General features: G+C 51.2%; 1 protein-coding gene across 5 annotated transcripts in view; it reads left to right on the top strand.

Annotated features, from left to right (window-relative positions):
- LOC140409348 (uncharacterized) overlaps positions 1–19,947 on the top strand; it is a 153,992-nt gene that overhangs the window by 112,157 nt on the left and 21,888 nt on the right. For all 5 annotated transcript variants that reach the window (XM_072497767.1, XM_072497765.1, XM_072497769.1 and 2 more), the window contains 3 exons: positions 5,131–5,266; positions 18,106–18,180; positions 19,263–19,365. In XM_072497767.1, the coding sequence (XP_072353868.1) occupies positions 5,131–5,266; positions 18,106–18,180; positions 19,263–19,365 (314 nt within the window). The remainder of the gene's footprint in view (positions 1–5,130; positions 5,267–18,105; positions 18,181–19,262; positions 19,366–19,947) is intronic.

Here is a 19,947-nt window from a genome sequence, read left to right as displayed (position 1 = left end):
ATTGGGTGAATGCTGCATAGTTAATGAGGCTACGGGACACCAGTCTGGAGTGGGTTGAAATGTTCAAGTCCGGAGGCATGGATGAAGGCCTCGACAGCATGAGCCGAGGTGGAGTTTGGGGAGTGGGGGAATGTGCTTGCCTAGATTGAGTGGGCTAAACAGCTGGCTTGTACTGCAGAACAAGGCCAGCAGCGTGGGTTCAATTCCCGTTACAGCCTCCCCGAACAGGCGCCTGAATGTGGCGACCACGGGCTTTTCACAGTAACTTCATTGAAGCCTACTTGTGACAATCAGCTATTATTATTATTATTATTATTCTCAATCCCTCCATGTGGTCGAGAGTTCCACATTCTCCCCACTCTCTGGGTAAAGGCGTTTCTCCTGAATTTCCCGACTAGGTTTGTTAGTTACTGTCATATGCAGCCCCGAATTGTGTTCTCACCCACAAGTGGAAACATCTCTACACCTACCCTGTCAAACTCTTTCATGATCTTAAGGACCTCTATTGGATTTAATTTATTGTCACGTGTACCGAGGTACAGAGAAATGTATTGTTCTGCGTAGAGTCCAGGCAGACCATTCCATACATGAAAAGCATAGGACTGAACGATAAATGGACAGTGTAAATGCATTGGTAAAAACATCGGGTGAAGCACATGGAGTGTAGTACGACTCAGTAGAGAAGATGTGTGAAGAGATCAGTCCAGTCCATCAGAGGGTCATTCAGGAGTCTTATCAAGTCAACCCTCCGTTTTCTCTTTATTGGCCTGTTCAATATTTCCTGATCGATAATAATTATTATTGTCACAAGTAGGCTTAACCCTGCAATGAACTTACTGTGACCAGCCCTGAGTCGCCACATTCATGTAGCTTGTTTTGGTACCTTTCTCGTAAATCATTTTTTATCTTCTCCGGTGCCTCAATATGCTTTTTATAATGTGAAGGCCAGAACTGTTCACAGTGCTCGAGAACTGTCGAACCCAAACTTTTGTACATATTTAGCACTGGTTCTCTGCCCGATTCTGATGTTTTTTTGCCTCAACTCCAGCTTCCATAAGACATAGGAGCCTCACGGCGCCGAGGTCCCAGGTTCGATCCGGCTCTGTCCGTGTGGAGTTTGCACGTTCTCCCCGTGTTTGCGTGGGTTTGGCCCCCAAAACCCAAAGATGTGCCGGGTAGGTGGATTGGCCCTTAATTGGAAGAAATGAATTGGGCACTCTAAATTTTTTAAAATAAAACCCCCCAGAAAACACAAAAAGAAAGACATAGGAGCAGAATTTGGCCACTCGGCCCATCCAGTCTGCTCCGCCATTCAATCATGGCTGATACTTTCTCATCCCCATTCTCCTGCCTTCTCCCCATAGGGGCTGGTTTAGCACACTGGGCTAAATAGCTGGCTTTTAAAGCAAGCCAAGGCAGGCCAGCAGCACGGTTCAATTCCCGTAACAGCCTCCCCGAACAGACGCCGGAATGTGGCGACTAGGCGCTTTTCACAGTAACTTCATTGAAGCCTACTTGTGACAATAAGCGATTTTCATTTCATAACACCTGGTTCCCTTATTAATCAAAAACCTATCTATCTCTGTCTTAAAGACACTCCGTGATTTGGCCTCCACAGCCTTCTGCGGCAAAGAGTTCCACAGATTCACCACCCTCTGGCTGAAGAACTTCCTCCTCATCTCAGTTTTAAAGGATCATCCCTTTAGACTGAGATTGTGTCCTCTACTTCTAGTTTTTCCGACCAGTGGAAACATCCTCTTCACGTCCACTCTATCCAGGCCTCGCAGTATCCTGTAAGTTTCAATAAGATCCCCTCTCATCCTTCTAAACTACGAGTACAGACCCAGAGTTCTCAACCGTTCCTCATACAACAAGTTCTTCATTCCAGGGATCATTCTTATGAACCTCCTCTGGACCCTTTCCAAGGCCAGCACATCCTTCCTTAGATACGGGGCCCAAAACTGCTCTCAATACCCCAAATTGAGTCTGACCAGAGCCTTATACAGCCTCAGAAGTACATCCCTGGTCTTATATTCTAGCCCTCTTGACATAAATGCTAACATTGCATTTGCCTTCTTACCTGCCAACTGAACCTGCACATTAACCTTAAGAGAATCGTGGACAAGTACTCCCAAGTCCCTTTGTGCTTCTGATTTCCTAAGCATTTCCCCATTTAGAAAATAGTCTATGCCTAAATTCCTCCTTCCAAAGTGCATAGCCTCACACTTTTCCACATTGTGTTTCATCTGCCACTTCATTGCCCACTCTCCTAGCTTGTCCAAGTCCTTCAGCAGCCCCCTTGCTTCCTCAATACTACCTGTCCCTCGACAGATCTTTGTATCATCTGCAAACTTAGCAACAGTATCTTCAGTACCTTCTTCCAGATCATTAATGTATATTGTGAAAATTTGTGTTCCCAGCACAGACCCCTGAGGCACACCACTAGTTACCGGCTGCCATCTTGAAAAAGACCCCTTTATCCCCACTCTCTGCCATCTGCCAGTCAGCCAATCCTCTATCCATGCCAGGATCTTACCCTGAACACCATGAGCTCTTAACTTATTTAACAGTCTCCTGTGCGGCACCTTGTCAAAGGCCTTCTGGAAATCTAAATGAATCACATCCACTGGTTCTCCTTTGTCTAACTTCCTTGTTACCGCCTCAAAGAACTCTAACAGATTGGTCAGACACGACCTCCCTTTGACAAAGCCGTGCTGACTCAGTCCTATTTTGCCATGCACTTCCAAGTGCTTCGCGATCTCATCTGACTCTAAAATCTTACCAATGACCGAAGTCAGGCTAACCGGCCTATAATTTCCCGTCTTCTGCCTCCCTCCCTTAAACAGCGGTGTTACATTAGTCACCTTCCAGTCCTCTGGGACCCTTCCTGCCTGCAGGTTCTCCTGGAGCTCTGGCATCCCACTGTTGTCTTCCACCGTGAAGACTGATGTAAAGTAACTATTCAGTTCGCCTGCCATTTCTTTGTTTCCTATTATTACCTCTCCAGCCACATTTTCTACTGGTCCAATGTCTATTTTCTCTCTCTTACCTTTTATATATTGAAAAAATCTCTTCCTATCTTCCTTTTTATTACTAGCTAGCTTGCACTCATTCTTCATCTTCTCCCCCACCCCCCTTATTGCTTTTTTAGTTGTCCTCTGCTCGCTTTTAAAGGCTTCCCAATCCCCTCTTTCCCACTAATTCTCGCCACTTTGTATGCTTTTTCTTTAGCCTTTATGCTGTCCTTGACATCCGTCGTCAGCCATGGATGCCTTGTCCACCCCTTAGCATGTTTCCTCCTCCTTGGGATGAATTTCTGTTGTGCCTCCCTAATAACCCCCCAAAACTCCTGCCATTGCCGTTCCACTGTCTTCCCTGCTGGGCTCCTTCTCCAATCAACTCTGGCCAGCTCCTCCCTCATGTCTTTGTAGTTACCCTTATTTAATTGTAATAGCGTTACATCTGATTGCAGCTTCTCCCTCTCAAACTGCAGGGTAAATTCTATCATATTGTGGTCACTGTTCCCTAAGGGTTGCTTCACCTTAAGTTCCCGAATCAAGTCTGCCTCATTACACATCACCAAATCCAGAATTGCCTGTTCCCTAGTAGGCTCTGTCACAGCTGCTCCAAAAAACCATCTCTTAGACATTCCGCAAATTCCCTTTCTTGAGATCCACGACCAACCTGATTTTCCCAGTCCACCTGCATATTGAAGTCCCCCATGATTATTGTAATATTGCCTTTTTTACATGCCTTTTCTATCTCCTGATTTATTTTCTGCCCCACATCCTGACTAGGGGGCCTGTACATAACTCCCATCAGGGTCTTTTTACCTTTGCGATTCCTCAACTCTACCCACAGAGATTCTATGCCTTCTGATCCTATATCGCTCCTTGTTATCGATTTAACTTAATTCCTTACTAATAATGCAACCCCACCCCCTTTGCCCATCTGCCTGTCGTTTCGATAGGACACATATCCTTGTATATTTAGATCCTAGCCCTGATCCCTTTGCAGCCACGTCTCTGTGATGCCCACAACATCGTACCGGCCAATTTCAATGTGCGCAACAAGCTCATTTACCTTGTTCCGTATACTGCACGCATTTAGGTTCCTGCCCGCTCCCAACATCCCTGATTCGCTGACACTAAAATCCTGTCTCAGCTTTAAATATATTCGACAAGGGAGCATCAACAACCAATGGGGTAGAGAATCCCAAAGATTCACGATCCTTTGAGTGAAGCAGTTTCTCCTCGCCTCAGTCCTAAACTACTATTCTGAGACTGTGTTCTACATCCCCCGCCAGGACAAGCAATCTCTCTACTCTGTCAAGCCCCTTCAGAATCTTTTAATTGTTAAAAATGAGATCACCTCTCACTCTTCTAAACTCCAGAGAGCATCGACCCAATTTACTCAACCTCTCAACATAGGACCACCCTCTCATCCAGGAGCCTCTTTACCGAACATTCGCTGTACCGCCCCCATTGCAAGTACACCGTTCCTTAGAATAGATAGGTGGGTGACAGCTGGCAGAGAGAGGATGGGCCGAAGGGCCTTTTGCTGCGCTGTAAAATTCTCTGACTCTAAATATGGAGACCAAAGCGCTACGCAGTTTACCACTGCTCCACTATCTGAGTGGGTTTGTCACTGTACTGTACTCTCACCAAAGCCCTGTGCAATTTTACGCAACTGACTACACGTTTGGTATAATAAGTAACTCTCTTTTGATTGTAAAGTGCAGTGGTTGGGGTGGGACAAGAAGTGGCCTTGAGGGTGTGATGATACATTATATACTCACCCAGTCAGCAGAGATAGGATGGTCTCCTCCCCATTCAGGCTGCTCTTAACTATCTAGGTTGACATATGAAGGGTGGAGACTTGGCAAAGTTATTGGAAGTCGCAGCAGGGCAAGGAGGAGGGAAAACCCGGAGCTTGGACGAAGTGAAAGTCGTGTTGGTGAATTTGAGTCCACTCGCAGCCTCACCACTGGAAGTTAATACAAGTGGACCTTGCCACTCGACCCATTGTATCCCCTTGATCCCATAAGTTGTCTTTGAGAATTAATTGTTGAAGCTACCTCATCTCTGAACAGTTTTATTTTTTTCACCACCTCTTCCATCTTTACTTTAGCTCCGAAACCCCGAAACAGCCATATTAACACAAGTATATATGTATCGGATGAAGACGATAAGGACTTTGTACGTGTGAAAAAATCCAAAAATAAACCTGCCTCACAATTAGTGCAGCCACCGTTGCAGCAGTCAAGGTAAGTGCAGCGCATGTCCGGCGGGGAAACCGGGTCTTATCCAACTCCCGTTAGAAAGCACTGACTGATCCACCTCTGCCATAGTCTCAGTAAATGTATTCGGGGTCTTATCCATCTTCCTTCCGAGAGCACTGACTAATCCACCTCTGTCACACTCTCCAGAAGTGCAATCTGGGTCTTTGACCATAAGACATAGGAGCAGAATTAGGCCACTCGGCCCATCGAGTCTGCTCCGCCATTCAATCATGGCTGATATTTTCTCATCCCCATTCTCCTGCCGTCTCCCCATAACCCCTGATCCCCTTATTGATCAAGAACCTATCTGTCTCTGTCTTAAAGACACTCGGTGATTTGGCCTCCACAGCCTTATCCAACTCCCTTTCGAAAGCACTGACTGAACCTGCACGCTCTCATGCAGTGCATTCCGGGTCTTACCCACTCACTGTACTAGAACTTTCCTCATGTTTGCCTCTGGTCCTTTTGGCAATCACTTTAAATCCGTCTCCTCCGGGTACTGACCCTCTGCCAGTGGGTCACTTTAAATCCGTCTCCTCCGGTTACTGACCCTCTGCCAGTGGGTCACTTTCTCCACGTCCATTCTCTTTCGACCCCTGATGATTTTGAACAGACAAGTTGGAAATGAAGACTGGCAAAGGGTGAATATGAGAATAGAATGGCAGTTAACAGAAAAGGGAACTCAGAATTCTCCTGCTGGCATGTAAATAATCTGTGCTAGGAGGTGGCTGGGGCCTATTCGGGACAAAGGGGGTGATCTATGTTAAGAAACATTGGGCAAGAATATTTAATGCGTACTTTGTATTGTGTTGCTAATGAAAAGGGCACTGACAAAATATCACCAGGAAGAGATAATAGAGGGAGGTGAAAATTGGTAGGCAGGACATAATGGAACGATTGGCTCTGCTCAGAGTGCACAGGTGTCCAGGAGGTGGTGGAAATGAGTCCCGGTCCCGTGACCCCAGTCAGACCAGGTTCCAGACCCTGATCCCTGACCCGTGACCCCAGTCAGACCGGGTTCCAGACCCTGATCCCTGACCAGTGACCCCAGTCAGTCCAGATTCCAGACCCTGATCCCTGACCAGTGACCCCAGTCAGTCTGGGTTCCAGTCCCTGAGCCCTGTCCCTGATCCCAGTCCGGTGACCCCAGTAAGTCCGGGTTCCAGACCCTGATTACAGTCCGGTGACCCCAGTCAGTCCAGGTTCCAGACCCTGACCCCAGTCCAGTGACCCCAGTCAGACCGGGTTCCAGACCCCGACCCCTGTCCAGTGACCCCAGTCAGACCGGGTTCCAGACCCTGATCCCTGTCCAGTGACCCCAGTCAGTCCGGGTTCCCGTCCCTGATCCCTGTCCAGTGACCCCAGTCAGTCCAGGTTCCTGACCCTGACCCCAGTCCAGTGACCCCCGTCAGTCCGGGTTCCAGGCGTGATCCCTGACCAGTGACCCCAGTCAGTCCGGATTCCAGACCCTGATCCCTGACCAGTGACCCCAGTCAGACAAGGTTCCAGACCCTGATCCCTGACCAGTGACCCCAGTCAGACCGGGTTCCAGACCCTGACCAGTGACCCCAGTCAGACCGGGTTCCAGACCCTGACCCCTGACCAGTGACCCCAGTCAGTCCGGGTTCCAGCCCCTGAGCCCTGTCCAGTGACCCCAGTCAGACCAGGTTCCAGACCCTGACCCCTGACCAGTGACCCCAGTCAGACCGGGTTCCAGTCCCTGAGCCCTGTCCAGTGACCCCAGTCAGTCCAGGTTCCAGACCCTGACCCCTGACCAGTGACCCCAGTCAGTCCGGGTTCCAGACCCTGATCCCTGTCCAGTGACTCCAGTCAGTCCGGGTTCCAGTCCCTGATCCCAGTCCAGTGACCCCAGTCAGTCCGGGTTCCAGACCCTGACCCCTGTCCAGTGACCCCAGTCATTCCGGGTTCCAGTCCCTGGTCCCAGTCCAGTGACCCCAGTCATTCCGGGTTCCAGACCCTGATCCCAGTCCAGTGACCCCAGTCATTCCGGGTTCCAGTCCCTGGTCCCAGTCCAGTGACCCCAGACAGTCCAGGTTCCCGTCCCTGATCCCTGTCCCGTGACCCCAGTCAGTCCGGGTTCCAGACCCTGATCCCAGTCCGGTGACCCCAGTCAGTCCGGGTTCCAGACCCTGATCCCTGTCAAGTGACCCCAGTCAGACAGGGTTCCAGACCCTGATCCCTGTCCCGTGACCCCAGTCAGACCGGGTTCCAGACCCTGATCCCAGTCCGGTGACCCCAGTCAGTCCGGGTTCCAGACCCTGATCCCTGTCAAGTGACCCCAGACAGTCCAGGTTCCCGTCCCTGATCCCAGTCCGGTGACCCCAGTCAGTCTGGGTTCCAGACCCTGATCCCTGTCCAGTGACCCCAGTCAGTCCAGGTTCCTGACCCTGGTCCCTGTCCAGTGACCCCAGTCAGTCCGGGTTCCCGTCCCTGATCCCAGTCCGGTGACCCCAGTCAGTCCGGGTTCCAGACCCTGATCCCAGTCCGGTGACCCCAGTCAGTCCGGGTTCCAGACCCTGATCCCTGTCCCGTGACCCCAGTCAGTCCGGGTTCCAGACCCTGATCCCAGTCCGGTGACCCCAGTCAGTCCGGGTTCCAGACCCTGATCCCTGTCCCGTGACCCCAGTCAGACCGGGTTCCAGACCCTGGTCCCAGCCCAGTGACCCCAGTCAGTCCGGGTTCCTGACCCGGATCCCTGTCCAGTGACCCCAGTCAGTCCGGGTTCCAGACCCTGATCCCAGTCCGGTGACCCCAGTCAGTCCGGGTTCCAGTCCCTGATCCCTGTCCAGTGACCCCAGTCAGACTGGGTTCCTGACCCTGATCCCTGTCCAGTGACCCCAATCAGTCCAGGTTCCTGACCCGGATCCCAGTCCAGTGACCCCAGTCAGTCTGGGTTCCAGTCCCTGGTCCCAGCCCAGTGACCCCAGTCAGTCCGGGTTCCAGACCCTGATCCCTGTCCCGTGACCCCAGTCAGTCCGGGTTCCAGTCCCTGATCCCAGTCCAGTGACCCCAGTCAGTCCGGGTTCCAGACCCTGTCCCGTGACCCCAGTCAGTCCGGGTTCCAGACCCTGACCCCAGTCCAGTGACCCCAGTCAGACTGGGTTCCAGACCCTGATCCCTGTCCAGTGACCCCAGTCAGTCCGGGTTCCTGACCCTGACCCCAGTCCAGTGACCCCAGTCAGACCGGGTTCCAGACCCTGATCCCTGTCCAGTGACCCCAGTCAGACCGGGTTCCTGACTCTGATTCCAGTGCAGTGACCCCAGTCAGACCAGGTTCCTGACCCTGATCCCTGTCCAGTGACCCCAGTCAGACCGGGTCCTGACCCTGATCCCAGTCCAGTGACCCCAGTCAGACCGGGTTCCAGACACCGACCCCTGTCCAGTGACCCCAGTCAGACTAGGTTCCTGACCCTGACCCCTGTCCAGTGACCCCAGTCAGTCCAGGTTCCAGACCCTGATCCCTGTCCAGTGACCCCAGTCAGTCCGGGTTCCAGACCCTGATCCCTGTCCAGTGACCCCAGTCAGTCCGGGTTCCTGACCCTGATCCCTGTCCCGTGACCCCAGTCAGTCCGGGTTCCAGACCCTGATCCCAGTCCAGTGACCCCAGTCAGACAGGGTTCCTGACCCTGATCCCTGTCCAGTGACCCCAGTCAGTCCGGGTTCCAGACCCTGATCCCAGTCCAGTGACCCCAGTCAGACAGGGTTCCTGACCCTGATCCCTGTCCAGTGACCCCAGTCATACCGGGTTCCAGACCCTGATCCCTGTCCAGTGACCCCAGTCAGACTGGGTTCCAGTCCCTGATCCCTGACCAGTGACCCCAGTCAGTCCGGGTTGCAGACCCTGATCCCTGTCCAGTGACCCCAGTCAGACCGGGCTCCTGACCCTGATCCCTGTCCAGTGACCCCAGTCAGTCCGGGTTCCTGACCCTGATCCCTGTCCCGTGACCCCAGTCAAACTGGGCTCCTGACCTTGGTCCCTGTCCAGTGACCCCAGTCAGTCCGGGTTCCCGTCCCTGATCCCTGTCCAGTGACCCCAGTCAGTCCGGGTTCCTGACCCTGATACCTGTCCCGTGACCCCAGTCAGACCAGGCTCCTGACCCTGGTCCCTGTCCAGTGACCCCAGTCAGTCCGGGCTCCTGACCCGGATCCCTGTCCAGTGACCCCAATGAGTCCAGGTTCCTGACCTGGATCCCAGTCCAGTGACCCCAGTCAGACCGGGTTCCCGACCCGGATCCCAGTCCAGTGACCCCAGTCAGTCCGGGTTCCTGACCCGGATCCCTGTCCAGTGACCCCAGTCAGACAGGGTTCCAGACCCTGGTCCCAGCCCAGTGACCCCAATCAGTCCAGGTTCCTGACCTGGATCCCAGTCCAGTGACCCCAGTCAGTCCGGGTTCCAGTCCCTGCCCCGTGACCCCAGTCAGACCGGGTTCCAGACCCTGATCCCTGTCCAGTGACCCCAGTCAGTCCGGGTTCCAAACCCTGATCCCTGTCCCGTGACCCCAGTCAGTCCGGGTTCCAGACCCTGATCCCAGCCCAGTGACCCCAATCAGTCCAGGTTCCTGACCTGGATCCCAGTCCAGTGACCTCAGTCAGACCGGGTTCCAGACCCTGATCCCTGTCCAGTGACCCCAGTCAGTCCGGGTTCCAAACCCTGATCCCTGTCCCGTGACCCCAGTCAGTCCGGGTTCCAGACCCTGATCCCTGTCTCGTTACCCCAGTCAGTCCGGGTTCCAGACCCTGATCCCTGTCCAGTGACCCCAGTCAGACTGGGTTCCAGACCCTGATCCCTGTCCAGTGACCCCAGTCAGTCCGGGTTCCAGACCCTGGTCCCTGTCCAGTGACCCCAGTCAGTCCAGGTTCCAAACCCTGATCCCAGTCCCGTGACCCCAGTCAGTCCGGGTTCCAGATCCTGATCCCAGTCCCGTGACCCCAGTCAGTCCGGGTTCCAGACCCTGGTCCCTGTCCCGTGACCCCAGTCAGTCTGGGTTCCAGTCCCTGATCCCTGTCCCGTGACCCCAGTCAGACCGGGTTCTAGACCCTGTCCCGTGACCCCAGTTAGTCCGGGTTCCAGACCCTGATCCCTGTCCAGTGACCCCAGTCAGTCCGGGTTCCCGTCCCTGGTCCCTGTCCAGTGACCCCAGTCAGACCGGGTTCCAGACCCTGACCCCTGTCCAGTGACCTCAGTCAGACTGGGTTCCAGACCCTGATCCCTGTCCCGTGACCCCAGTCAGACCAGGTTCTAGACCCTGTCCCGTGACCCCAGTCAGTCCGGGTTCCCGTCCCTGGTCCCTGTCCAGTGACCCCAGTCAGACCGGGTTCCAGACCCTGATCCCTGTCCAGTGACCCCAGTCAGTCCGGGTTCCCGTCCCTGGTCCCTGTCCAGTGACCCCAGTCAGACCGGGTTCCAGACCCTGACCCCTGTCCAGTGACCTCAGTCAGACTGGGTTCCAGACCCTGATCCCTGTCCCGTGACCCCAGTCAGACCAGGTTCTAGACCCTGTCCCGTGACCCCAGTTAGTCCGGGTTCCCGTCCCTGGTCCCTGTCCAGTGACCCCAGTCAGACCGGGTTCCAGACCCTGACCCCTGTCCAGTGACCTCAGTCAGACTGGGTTCCAGACCCTGATCCCAGTCCAGTGACCCCAGTCAGACAGGGTTCCTGACCCGGATCCCAGTCCAGTGACCCCAGTCAGTCCGGGTTCCAGACCCTGATCCTTGTCCCGTGACCCCAGTCAGACCGGGCTCCTGACCCTGGTCCCTGTCCAGTGACCCCAGTCAGTCCGGGTTCCTGACCCGGATCCCTTTCCAGTGACCCCAATCAGTCCAGGTTCCTGACCTGGATCCCAGTCCAGTGACCCCAGTCAGACCCGGTTGCAGTCCCTGGTCTCAGTGACCCCAGTCAGTCTGGGTTCCAGTCCCTGATCCCTGTCCCGTGACCCCAGTCAGACCGGGTTCCAGACCCTGTCCCGTGACCCCAGTTAGTCCGGGTTCCAGACCCTGATCCCTGTCCAGTGATCCCAGTCAGTCCGGGTTCCCGTCCCTGGTCCCTGTCCAGTGACCCCAGTCAGGCGGGGTTCCAGACCCTGATCCCAGTCCAGTGACCCCAGTCAGACCGGGTTCCGGTCCCTGCCCAGTGACCCCAGTCAGACCGGGTTCCGGTCCCTGTCCAGTGACCCCAGTCAGACCGGGTTCCAGACCCTGGTCACAGTCCAGTGACCCCAGTCAGACCGGGTTCCAGACCCTGGTCCCTTTCCAGTGACCAGTGAGACCAGGTTCCAGTCCCTGTCCTGTGACCTCGGTCAGACCGGGATCAGACAGGTTGGGCGAGTGGGCAAACCAATGGCAGTTGCAGTATAATTTGGATAAGTGTGAGGTTATTCATTTTGGAAGGAAAAACAGGAAGGCAGATTACTGCCTGAATGGTTGTAAATTGGGAGAGGGGAGTGTGCAGCGGGACTTGGGTGTCCTTGTGCACCATTCGCTGAAGGTAACCATGCAGGTGCAGCAGACGGTAAAGAAGGCTAATGGTCTGATGGCCTTCATTGCGAGAGGTTTCGAGTACAGAAGCAGGGATGTGTTGCTGCAATTATACAGGGCCTTGGTGAGGTCACACCTGGGGCATTGTGTGCAGTTTTGGTCTCCTTCTCTGAGGAAGGATGTTCTGACTCTCGAAGGAGTGCAGCGAAGGTTTACCAGACTGATTCCAGGGATGGTGGGACTGACGTACGAGGAGAGATTGACTAGGTTGGGATTGTTCTCACTGGAGATCAGAAAAATGAGGGGGGATCTCATAGAGATTTATAAAATTCTAACAGGACTAGACAGGGTAGATGCAGGGAAGATGTTACCAATGATGGGTGTGTCCTGAACCAGGGGTCACAGTCTGAGGATTCAGGGTAAACCATTTCGAACAGATAAGGAGACATTTCTTCACACAAAGAGCGGTGAGCCTGTGGAATTCGTCACCACAGGAAGTAGTTGATGCTAAAACATTGAATATATTCAAGAGGCGACTGGATATAACACTTGGGGAGAATGGGATCAAAGGCTATGGGGAGAAAGCAGGATTAGGCTAATGAGTTGGATGATCAGCCATGATGGTGATGAATGGCGGAGCAGGCTCGAAGGGCCAAAAGGCCTCCTCCTGCTCATATCGTCTATGTATCCCTGTCCGTGACCCCAGTCAGACCGGGTTCTGATCCCTGCCTGTGACCCCAGTCAGATCGGGTTCCAGACCCTGAACCCTGTCCTATGACCCCAATCAGACCAGGTTCCAGACCCTGATCCTGTCCTGTGACCCCAGTCAGTCCGGGTTCCAGTCCCTGATCCCAGTCCAGTGACCCCAGTCAGACCGGATTCTAGTCTTGGATCCTTGTACAGGGACTCCAGTCAGACCGGGTTCCAGACCCTGATCCTGTCCTGTGACCCCAGTCAGATCGGGTTCCAGTCCCTGACCCCTGTCCTGTGACCCCAGTCAGATCGGGTTCCAGTCCCTGACCCCTGTCCTGTGACCCCAGTCAGATCGGGTTCCAGACCCTGAACCCTGTCCTATGACCCCAGTCAGACCAGGTTCCAGACCCTGATCCTGTCCTGTGACCCCAGTCAGACCGGGTTCCAGTCCCTGATCCTGTCCTGTGACCCTAGTCAGTCCGGGTTCCAGTCCCTGATCCCAGTCCAGTGACCCCAGTCAGACCGGATTCTAGTCTTGGATCCTTGTACAGGGACTCCAGTCAGACCGGGTCCCAGACCCTGATCCTGTCCTGTGACCCCAGTCAGACCGGGTTCCAGACCCTGGTCCCAGTCCAGTGACCCCAGTCAGACCGGGTTCCAGTCTCGGATCCTTATACAGGGGCTCCAATCGGACAGGATTTCTCAAAGCCCGCGTGTGTGCAGAGGGATTTACCAGAATTGTGTCTGGAATGAGGCACAGGGTTACATAGAGAAGCTGGGGTTGCTCTTGTTGGAGCAAAGGATATTGAGGGGTGATTTGAATGAGATGTACAATTTATGTTAGTTTAGATAAGATGGAAAGAAAATAAACTCTTTATTAGCTGATGGTGTGAGGACCAGCAAACACAGAATTCAGGTTTTGTGCAAGAGATCTGGGGGACAGTGAAATGAACATATTAATGCAGTAATGACCTGGAATATACTGTCCATAAGGTAGTATATGTGGAAGCAGAAAGCTAATCAGTATCGGTACAGGCAGAGAACAGGGAAGTGGGACTGAGTGGATCACTCTGCAGAGAGCTAGAATGGAGTGCTGTTACAACTCATCCCTCTATCAGATCTCCCCCCAAACGTCTTTTCTGGATGGAGAACATCACTAATGTATCCGTGGGGCTGAAGTTTCTCATCACTGGAACGTTTCTCGTAAATCCTTTCTGCATCCTCTCCAATGCCTTCACATTCTTCCTGAAGTGTAGTGGACACAATATCCACTTGAGACTGAACCAGGGTTTTAAGCAGGTCTAACAGAACTTCTTTACATTTGTATGTTATGCCCCTATTTGTAAAGTCAATTTATCCTCTATTCACTATTTTTTCGATCAGCCCCGACACTGTCAACAATTTGTGTCAACAATTTGTGCACCTATACCCCTAGGTCCCCTCTTCCTCCAGCCCCTTTAGAATTATCTGCATTATTTTATATTGTCTCTCCTCGTTCACCCTGTCAAACTGAATTGCTTCACACTTCTCTGCATTAAATTTCATCTGCCACATGTCTGTCTATTTCCTCACCCTATACATGTCCCTTTGAAGTTTATCACAATCCTCCTCACAGTTTGCAGTACTCCCACGTTTTGTGTCATCTGAAAATTTTGAAATTGTGAGCTGTACTTGCAAGTCCAGGTCATTAATATATATCAAGAAAAGTAGTGGTTCTAATACTGACCCCACTGTCAACCCCCATCGTCCGATCCGGAAAAAACAGTTTACTACTACTTTTCTTCCTATCACTCGGCCTTATTGAATCCTTGCAGCCACTATCCCTTTTAGCTCATAGATTTTAACTTTGCTGGCTATTCTGTTCCGTGGTTTTGTATAAATTTCTTTTGGAAGGCCATATACACCACATCAACCACATTACCCTCATCAACCTTCTGTTACCTCATCAAAAAACTCTGTCATGCGAGAGTACCTTTAAGACATGGATGTTTAAGCAATGTACCTTTAAGAAAACAGTGATGTCAGAGAGTGGGTGGAGCTGAGCTCAGGGCAGCCATTTTGAAGTTTCAGTTTGGAAAGGCAGCTTGTGTGTGTCTGTGTGTTTCCAGAGAGCTGCAGTTTGAAAAAGCAGCGTGTGTGTGTCTGTGTGTTTCCAGAGAGCTGCAGTTTGGAGGAAGAGTTTGGGGCGTGTCTGTGTTTTGCAGTGAGCTGGATTTGCTGTGATCTCTGCCATGAAAGACTATCTCTGGATCATTTGGGTGATTTAAACTCATAGTAAAGCCTTTAACCTGATGTGATTCTGTTTAAAGGTGTTAAGTCTCTTGGAAGTTTGAAGGAACATTTTGACGAATTATTTACTGTTGTAATATTTTCTGAGTTATGTTTGAAGTAAGGGGTGTTAAGAGATCCAATGTTTATTTAAGATGTTAAGCTGAGTTCATGGAATAAACATTGTTTTGTGGTTAAAAACCCACGTGTCCATAATTGTAATCCCATACCTAGGGACAAGCCATGTGCTAGGAAAAGCAACAATAGCAACAAAAGGGGGAGGTTGGTTGAACTCCATGATATATTTTGGGGTTCTGAAAACGCCTCGCCCATAACAACTCCCAACAAGTCTGTGCTGGCTTTTGTTAAATGTTACTTTGAACAAGGGTGTTGCACTTGCAATTCTCCAGGCCTCTGGCATCCAAGGCGACTTGGAAGATTATGGACAGTCTCTGCATTTCCACATTTACTTCCCACAGTACCCTCAAAAGCATCTGATCCGCTCCTGCTGTCGTCTTAACTCGCATACAAGCAGCCTTTTCAATACCACTTTAACTTGTAAGCCAGCCATTCTCGGCTACCTCTATCGCTCTGCCTTGGGCAGTATCATAATCATTGATGAAGACAGATCCATCCATGTACCGTCGCCATGTGCTTTGCCTCCATCTGTAAATCCCATTTCTGGGCCCTAATTGTTCCTGCTTCTTTTCACCTCGTTCGCTATTTATATCCCACAGAAGACTAGGATTCCCTTTTATGGTAGCTGCCATTCATGCTCTCTTTTTGCTGCTCTTATTTATTTTCTTACTCCATTACCTTCCATGCAAAAGCACTGTATTCACCCTGGTTCTCACTTGTGCTGTCTGCCATGTTATTCCCCTCTCCTGCTTCATCTTACTTTCCATCTCTTTTGCCATCCAGGGAGCTCTCGCTTTGTTCCTCCTATCTTTCCCCCTGATGGAAAGTACCTCGACTGTGTCCAAACTATCTCCTCTTTAAAGGTAGCCAATTGTTCCATTACAAGTTTTGCCTGTCGATCCTTAGTTCCAATTTACCTGGGCCAGATCCGTTCTCACCCCACTAATTCTTTATTTTTACTCTGGATTTTTCCTTGTCTCTTCACAGAGTGTTGCTAACTTTTGGTTGGTTCAATTGGCTCTGTCTTATAACCTTTGCTCTCGAGTCGCCAGGTATCTTTACGATACCGCCACAAGGTTCAAGTTCAAGTAATGATCAATAACTCAATACACCAATTAGTAAGATTCAAATCAAAACACATTTATTATACACAGTAAATCGCTACTCATGCATAAACTCTACTTTCTAAGCTATTCCTATCACTAACAGGCCAATACTTGGCTTCGGACTGGCCCTCCAGGTCAGGGGAACAAATGGCCTTTTGTTCGGGTTCTGAGGCTGTGGGAATCAAAAGCTGGTATGGACTGGTAGCTAGGAGCGCCTATCTCGTAGCGAGCATTGACTTGAAGCTTACGTTCTTTGGAGGCAGCTGAACAGGTCACTGTCAAGGGTTGGTTCGCGTTGCTGAGTGACCCTGTCAAGAAGGACGATTTGAATTTGGGGGCTTCACTTTACAGTCCCCAGGGGCTTCCCGCCTTTCGGGGCGGACCCCGTACCTGGTTTCAAGTGATTGGACTTCGTTCCAATCGCTTGGTTCGATTTCTCCAATGCTGGAGTTGTTCCCTGATCGTTGGGCGGTCTTTAAGTGTCCGTTAACCTCTTTTGTGTTGGCTCCTGCTGGCGCCGAGGAGTCTGGCTTGGCCTTGTTTACCTTAAATGTTTCGATTGTTCCCGGGGATTGCTCATTAGTATGTAGATGGCTGATACATTATTATGCCGATGGTTGCTGGTATCGATGCTGTCTGGGCTTTTGCAGAGTCTAATACATAGTAAACTTGCACCTGCTAGTTTCTGCCTGTGTTGGCTGAATTTCCCTTCAGCCTTTGCTGTTCTCCATTTTACGTCGGGAGTTGGCCAACCCAGGTGGCTACAAGAGCCAACCTAAGTTGTGGTACAATGATCACTGTCCCCGAAATATTTTCCTGCTGGCCCGAGATCAACTTGGCCCACCACATTGCTGAGAATCAGACCCCCAGCAATGCCTCCTTCCTCTTGACTGGAAATAAACTGATGTTGAAAATTCTAACAAACACATTTTAGAGACATTTCCTGCCCTTACACTATTACTGTCCCAGTCTATATTAGATAATTGAAGCTCCCCATTATGTACATCTTTCCCACTAACTGGTGGTCTATAGAAGAGACCCAATAGTATTCTGGCAGTTCTATAATCTATTCACTCCAATTAAATAAACTCTGTTCTTGACCACTCTGGGGCATCCTTTCTCCAGCACTGTAATATTTTTCTGAATCATTACTGCCAAACTCCCCCTCCTTTCTTTCCTCCCTTATGTTTCTTGAATACCTTGGTATCCTGGAATAGTTAGTCCCACTGCTGCTCTTTTTTTGTGCCAGGTCTCCATTATAGCTACAACATCATCTTTTCACCTGGCTCTCTGTACCTGTAGTCATCAACCTTATCTGCCACACTCCATACATTCGCACACATGTACTATGTACACTTTCTGAGTACATAAGTGCAGACTCGATGGGCCGAATGGCCTCCTTCTGCACTGTAAATTCTATGATAAACCGAATTTAGTGCATTTCCTCTTATTCTGACCACACTATTTCTTACTCTCGCGCTATCTGCCCCCCCAACCAATTCTTTGTGCACCTTGGTAGCCCTTTCTGATATTACTTCCTGGTTCCCATCCCCTTGTCAAGTTAGTTTCAACCCTCCCCGATACCCTCCCCTAATAGAATGAGCAATCCTCCCTGCAAGGACGTTGGTCACAGCCCAGTTCAGCATATTCCTGTTTTTCTCTGTGTTGTACGTATTAGAACATAGAACATTACAGCGCAGTACAGGCCCTTCGGCCCTCGATGTTGCGCCGACCTGTGAAACCACTCTAAAGCCCATCTACACTATTCCCTTATCGTCCATATGTCTATCCAATGACCATTTGAATGTCCTTAGTGTTGGCGAGTCCACTACTGTTGCAGGCAGGGCATTCCACGCCCTTCCTACTCTCTGAGTAAAGAACCTACCTCTGACATCTGTCCTATATCTATCTCTCCTCAATTTAAAGCTATGTCCCCCTCGTGCTAGACTGAGGAAAAAGGCTCTCACTGTCCACCCTATCGAATCCTCTGTTACTGTATTACTGTTTGTCGTCTCTGTGTTGTGTATGTTAAACATGTTTGATCTCTCTCTTTCCTTGTGTTATTCTCCCTGTCTGCTTTCTGTGTTCAGGTTGTAATGTTGGCCGTCTTGTGTTTTTTTTTAGGGAATTGTTTCCGATCTGGATTGGGAACGTAACCACTCGAATTACTGAGGAAGCATTGCGCACAATGTTTGAAAAGTGAGTCACTTAATTAGATGTCGGAGGCAACAAATTTTGGGAGGCAGTGGGGTTTGGGGTCCCCCCCCCCCCCCCCCCCCCCCATAAATGTGATTATAAGATCAACCCTAAAATTTCCAGTCTCTTGCTGGGAGGAGGTGGCTTTGTCCCAGATTCCAGCTGAACAGGCCGAATTGGTGCCCCACTTCAGGAAAAATCTCCTGAGAATCATTCAGGAAGTCCTTGTGTAATCCTTTTTTAAAAAAAAATTTTGAGTACCCAATTCATTTTTTCCAATTAAGGGGCAATTTTAGCGTGGCCAAGCCACCTGCACCTCTTTGGGTTGCGGGGGCGAAACCCACGCAGACACGGGGGGAATGTGCAAACTCCACACGGACAGTGACCCAGAGCTGGGATCGAACCCGGGACCTCGGCGCCGTGAGGCAGCCGGGCTAACCCACTGCGCCACCGTGCTGCCCTCCTTGTGTAATCCTGATGCTGGGTGAAGTGACATCTTGGAGCCCCAGACCATGTCTTGGAGTCTGTGCTTAAGGGTGGAGTGGGGGCAGTTTTTTTTTTTTTATAAATTGAAGAGGTTTTTTTTTTCCAATGAAGGGGCAATTTAGCGTGGTCAGTCCACCTACCCTGCACATGTTTGGGTTGTGGGGTGAGACTGTGCAAACTGCACATGGAAAGTGACCCGGGGCTGGGATCGAACCTGTGTCCTCGGCGCCGTGAGGCAGCAGTGCTAACCAGTGCGCCACCGTACTGCCCTGGGAAAAGAGGCACACTCGGCTGGCCGTCCCACCTTGGTGAAGCTTGTGACATGTCCTGACTAGAATGTGGTCGGGAAGAGGATCCTGCCGTTCTGGATGATCCGATGGATTCCTGAGTTTGAACCTCGGTTTGTTGTATGCCCTTTACCAGTCACTTCTTTCTGTGGAGGAGGCCTGATGCCGCCTCCTTCCTGTCTTCCCCTCCCAAGGTGTCAGGTTTATAGGCCTGGGGAGTGGGTGACTGACTCCGTGTCGCGGTCCATTGTTTAATTTGTTGGAACTGGAGCCAGGGTTTGCTGAAAATTCCTTTCCATGTTTCCACTGCAGTGTTGGAACCATACACAGCATCCGAATGCTTCAAGATCGCTTTTGTGCCTTCATTAACTTCACGACCAAACAGGGAGCGGAGCGTGCCATTGCAGAGTTACAGGTAATGAAGCACACGGACCTTTCCTGACCAGTGCACAGTGAAGAATGTACTCGAGTGTATTCCTGTACAAAATGGGCAGCACGGTAGCATTGTGGATAGCACAATTGCTTCACAGCTCCAGGGTCCCAGGTTCGATTCCCGGCTTGGGTCACTGTGCGGAGTCTGCACGTTCTCCCCGTGTGTGCGTGGGTTTCCTCCGGGTGCTCCGGTTTCCTCCCACAGTCCAAAGATGTGCAGGTTAGGTGGATTGGCCATGATAAATTGCCCTTAGTGTCCAAAATTGCCCTTAGTGTTGGGTGGGGTTACTGGGTTATGGGGATAGGGTGGAGGTGTTGACCTTGGGTAGGGTGCTCTTTCCAAGAGCCGGTGCAGACTCGATGGGCCGAATGGCCTCCTTCTGCACTGTAAATTCTATGATAATCTATGATAAAATGGCTTGAGCCTAATTTTCGAGGGAGAGGTGCATTACTTGCCAAATCTGTGAGCAATCAGCAATATTTGCGTTTTGTTAAAGGAAGCAATGTGCTCGTCCCTCTGGAGTGAATTAGAATGCCCTTGCCCTTAGTGGGCAGTCTAGTGATA

This window comes from Scyliorhinus torazame, chromosome 3, assembly GCF_047496885.1.
Source record: "Scyliorhinus torazame isolate Kashiwa2021f chromosome 3, sScyTor2.1, whole genome shotgun sequence".
Taxonomy (NCBI): Eukaryota; Metazoa; Chordata; class Chondrichthyes; order Carcharhiniformes; family Scyliorhinidae; genus Scyliorhinus; species Scyliorhinus torazame.
Note: the sequence above shows the minus strand (reverse complement) of the source record. Positions and strands in the feature narration are given on the sequence as shown.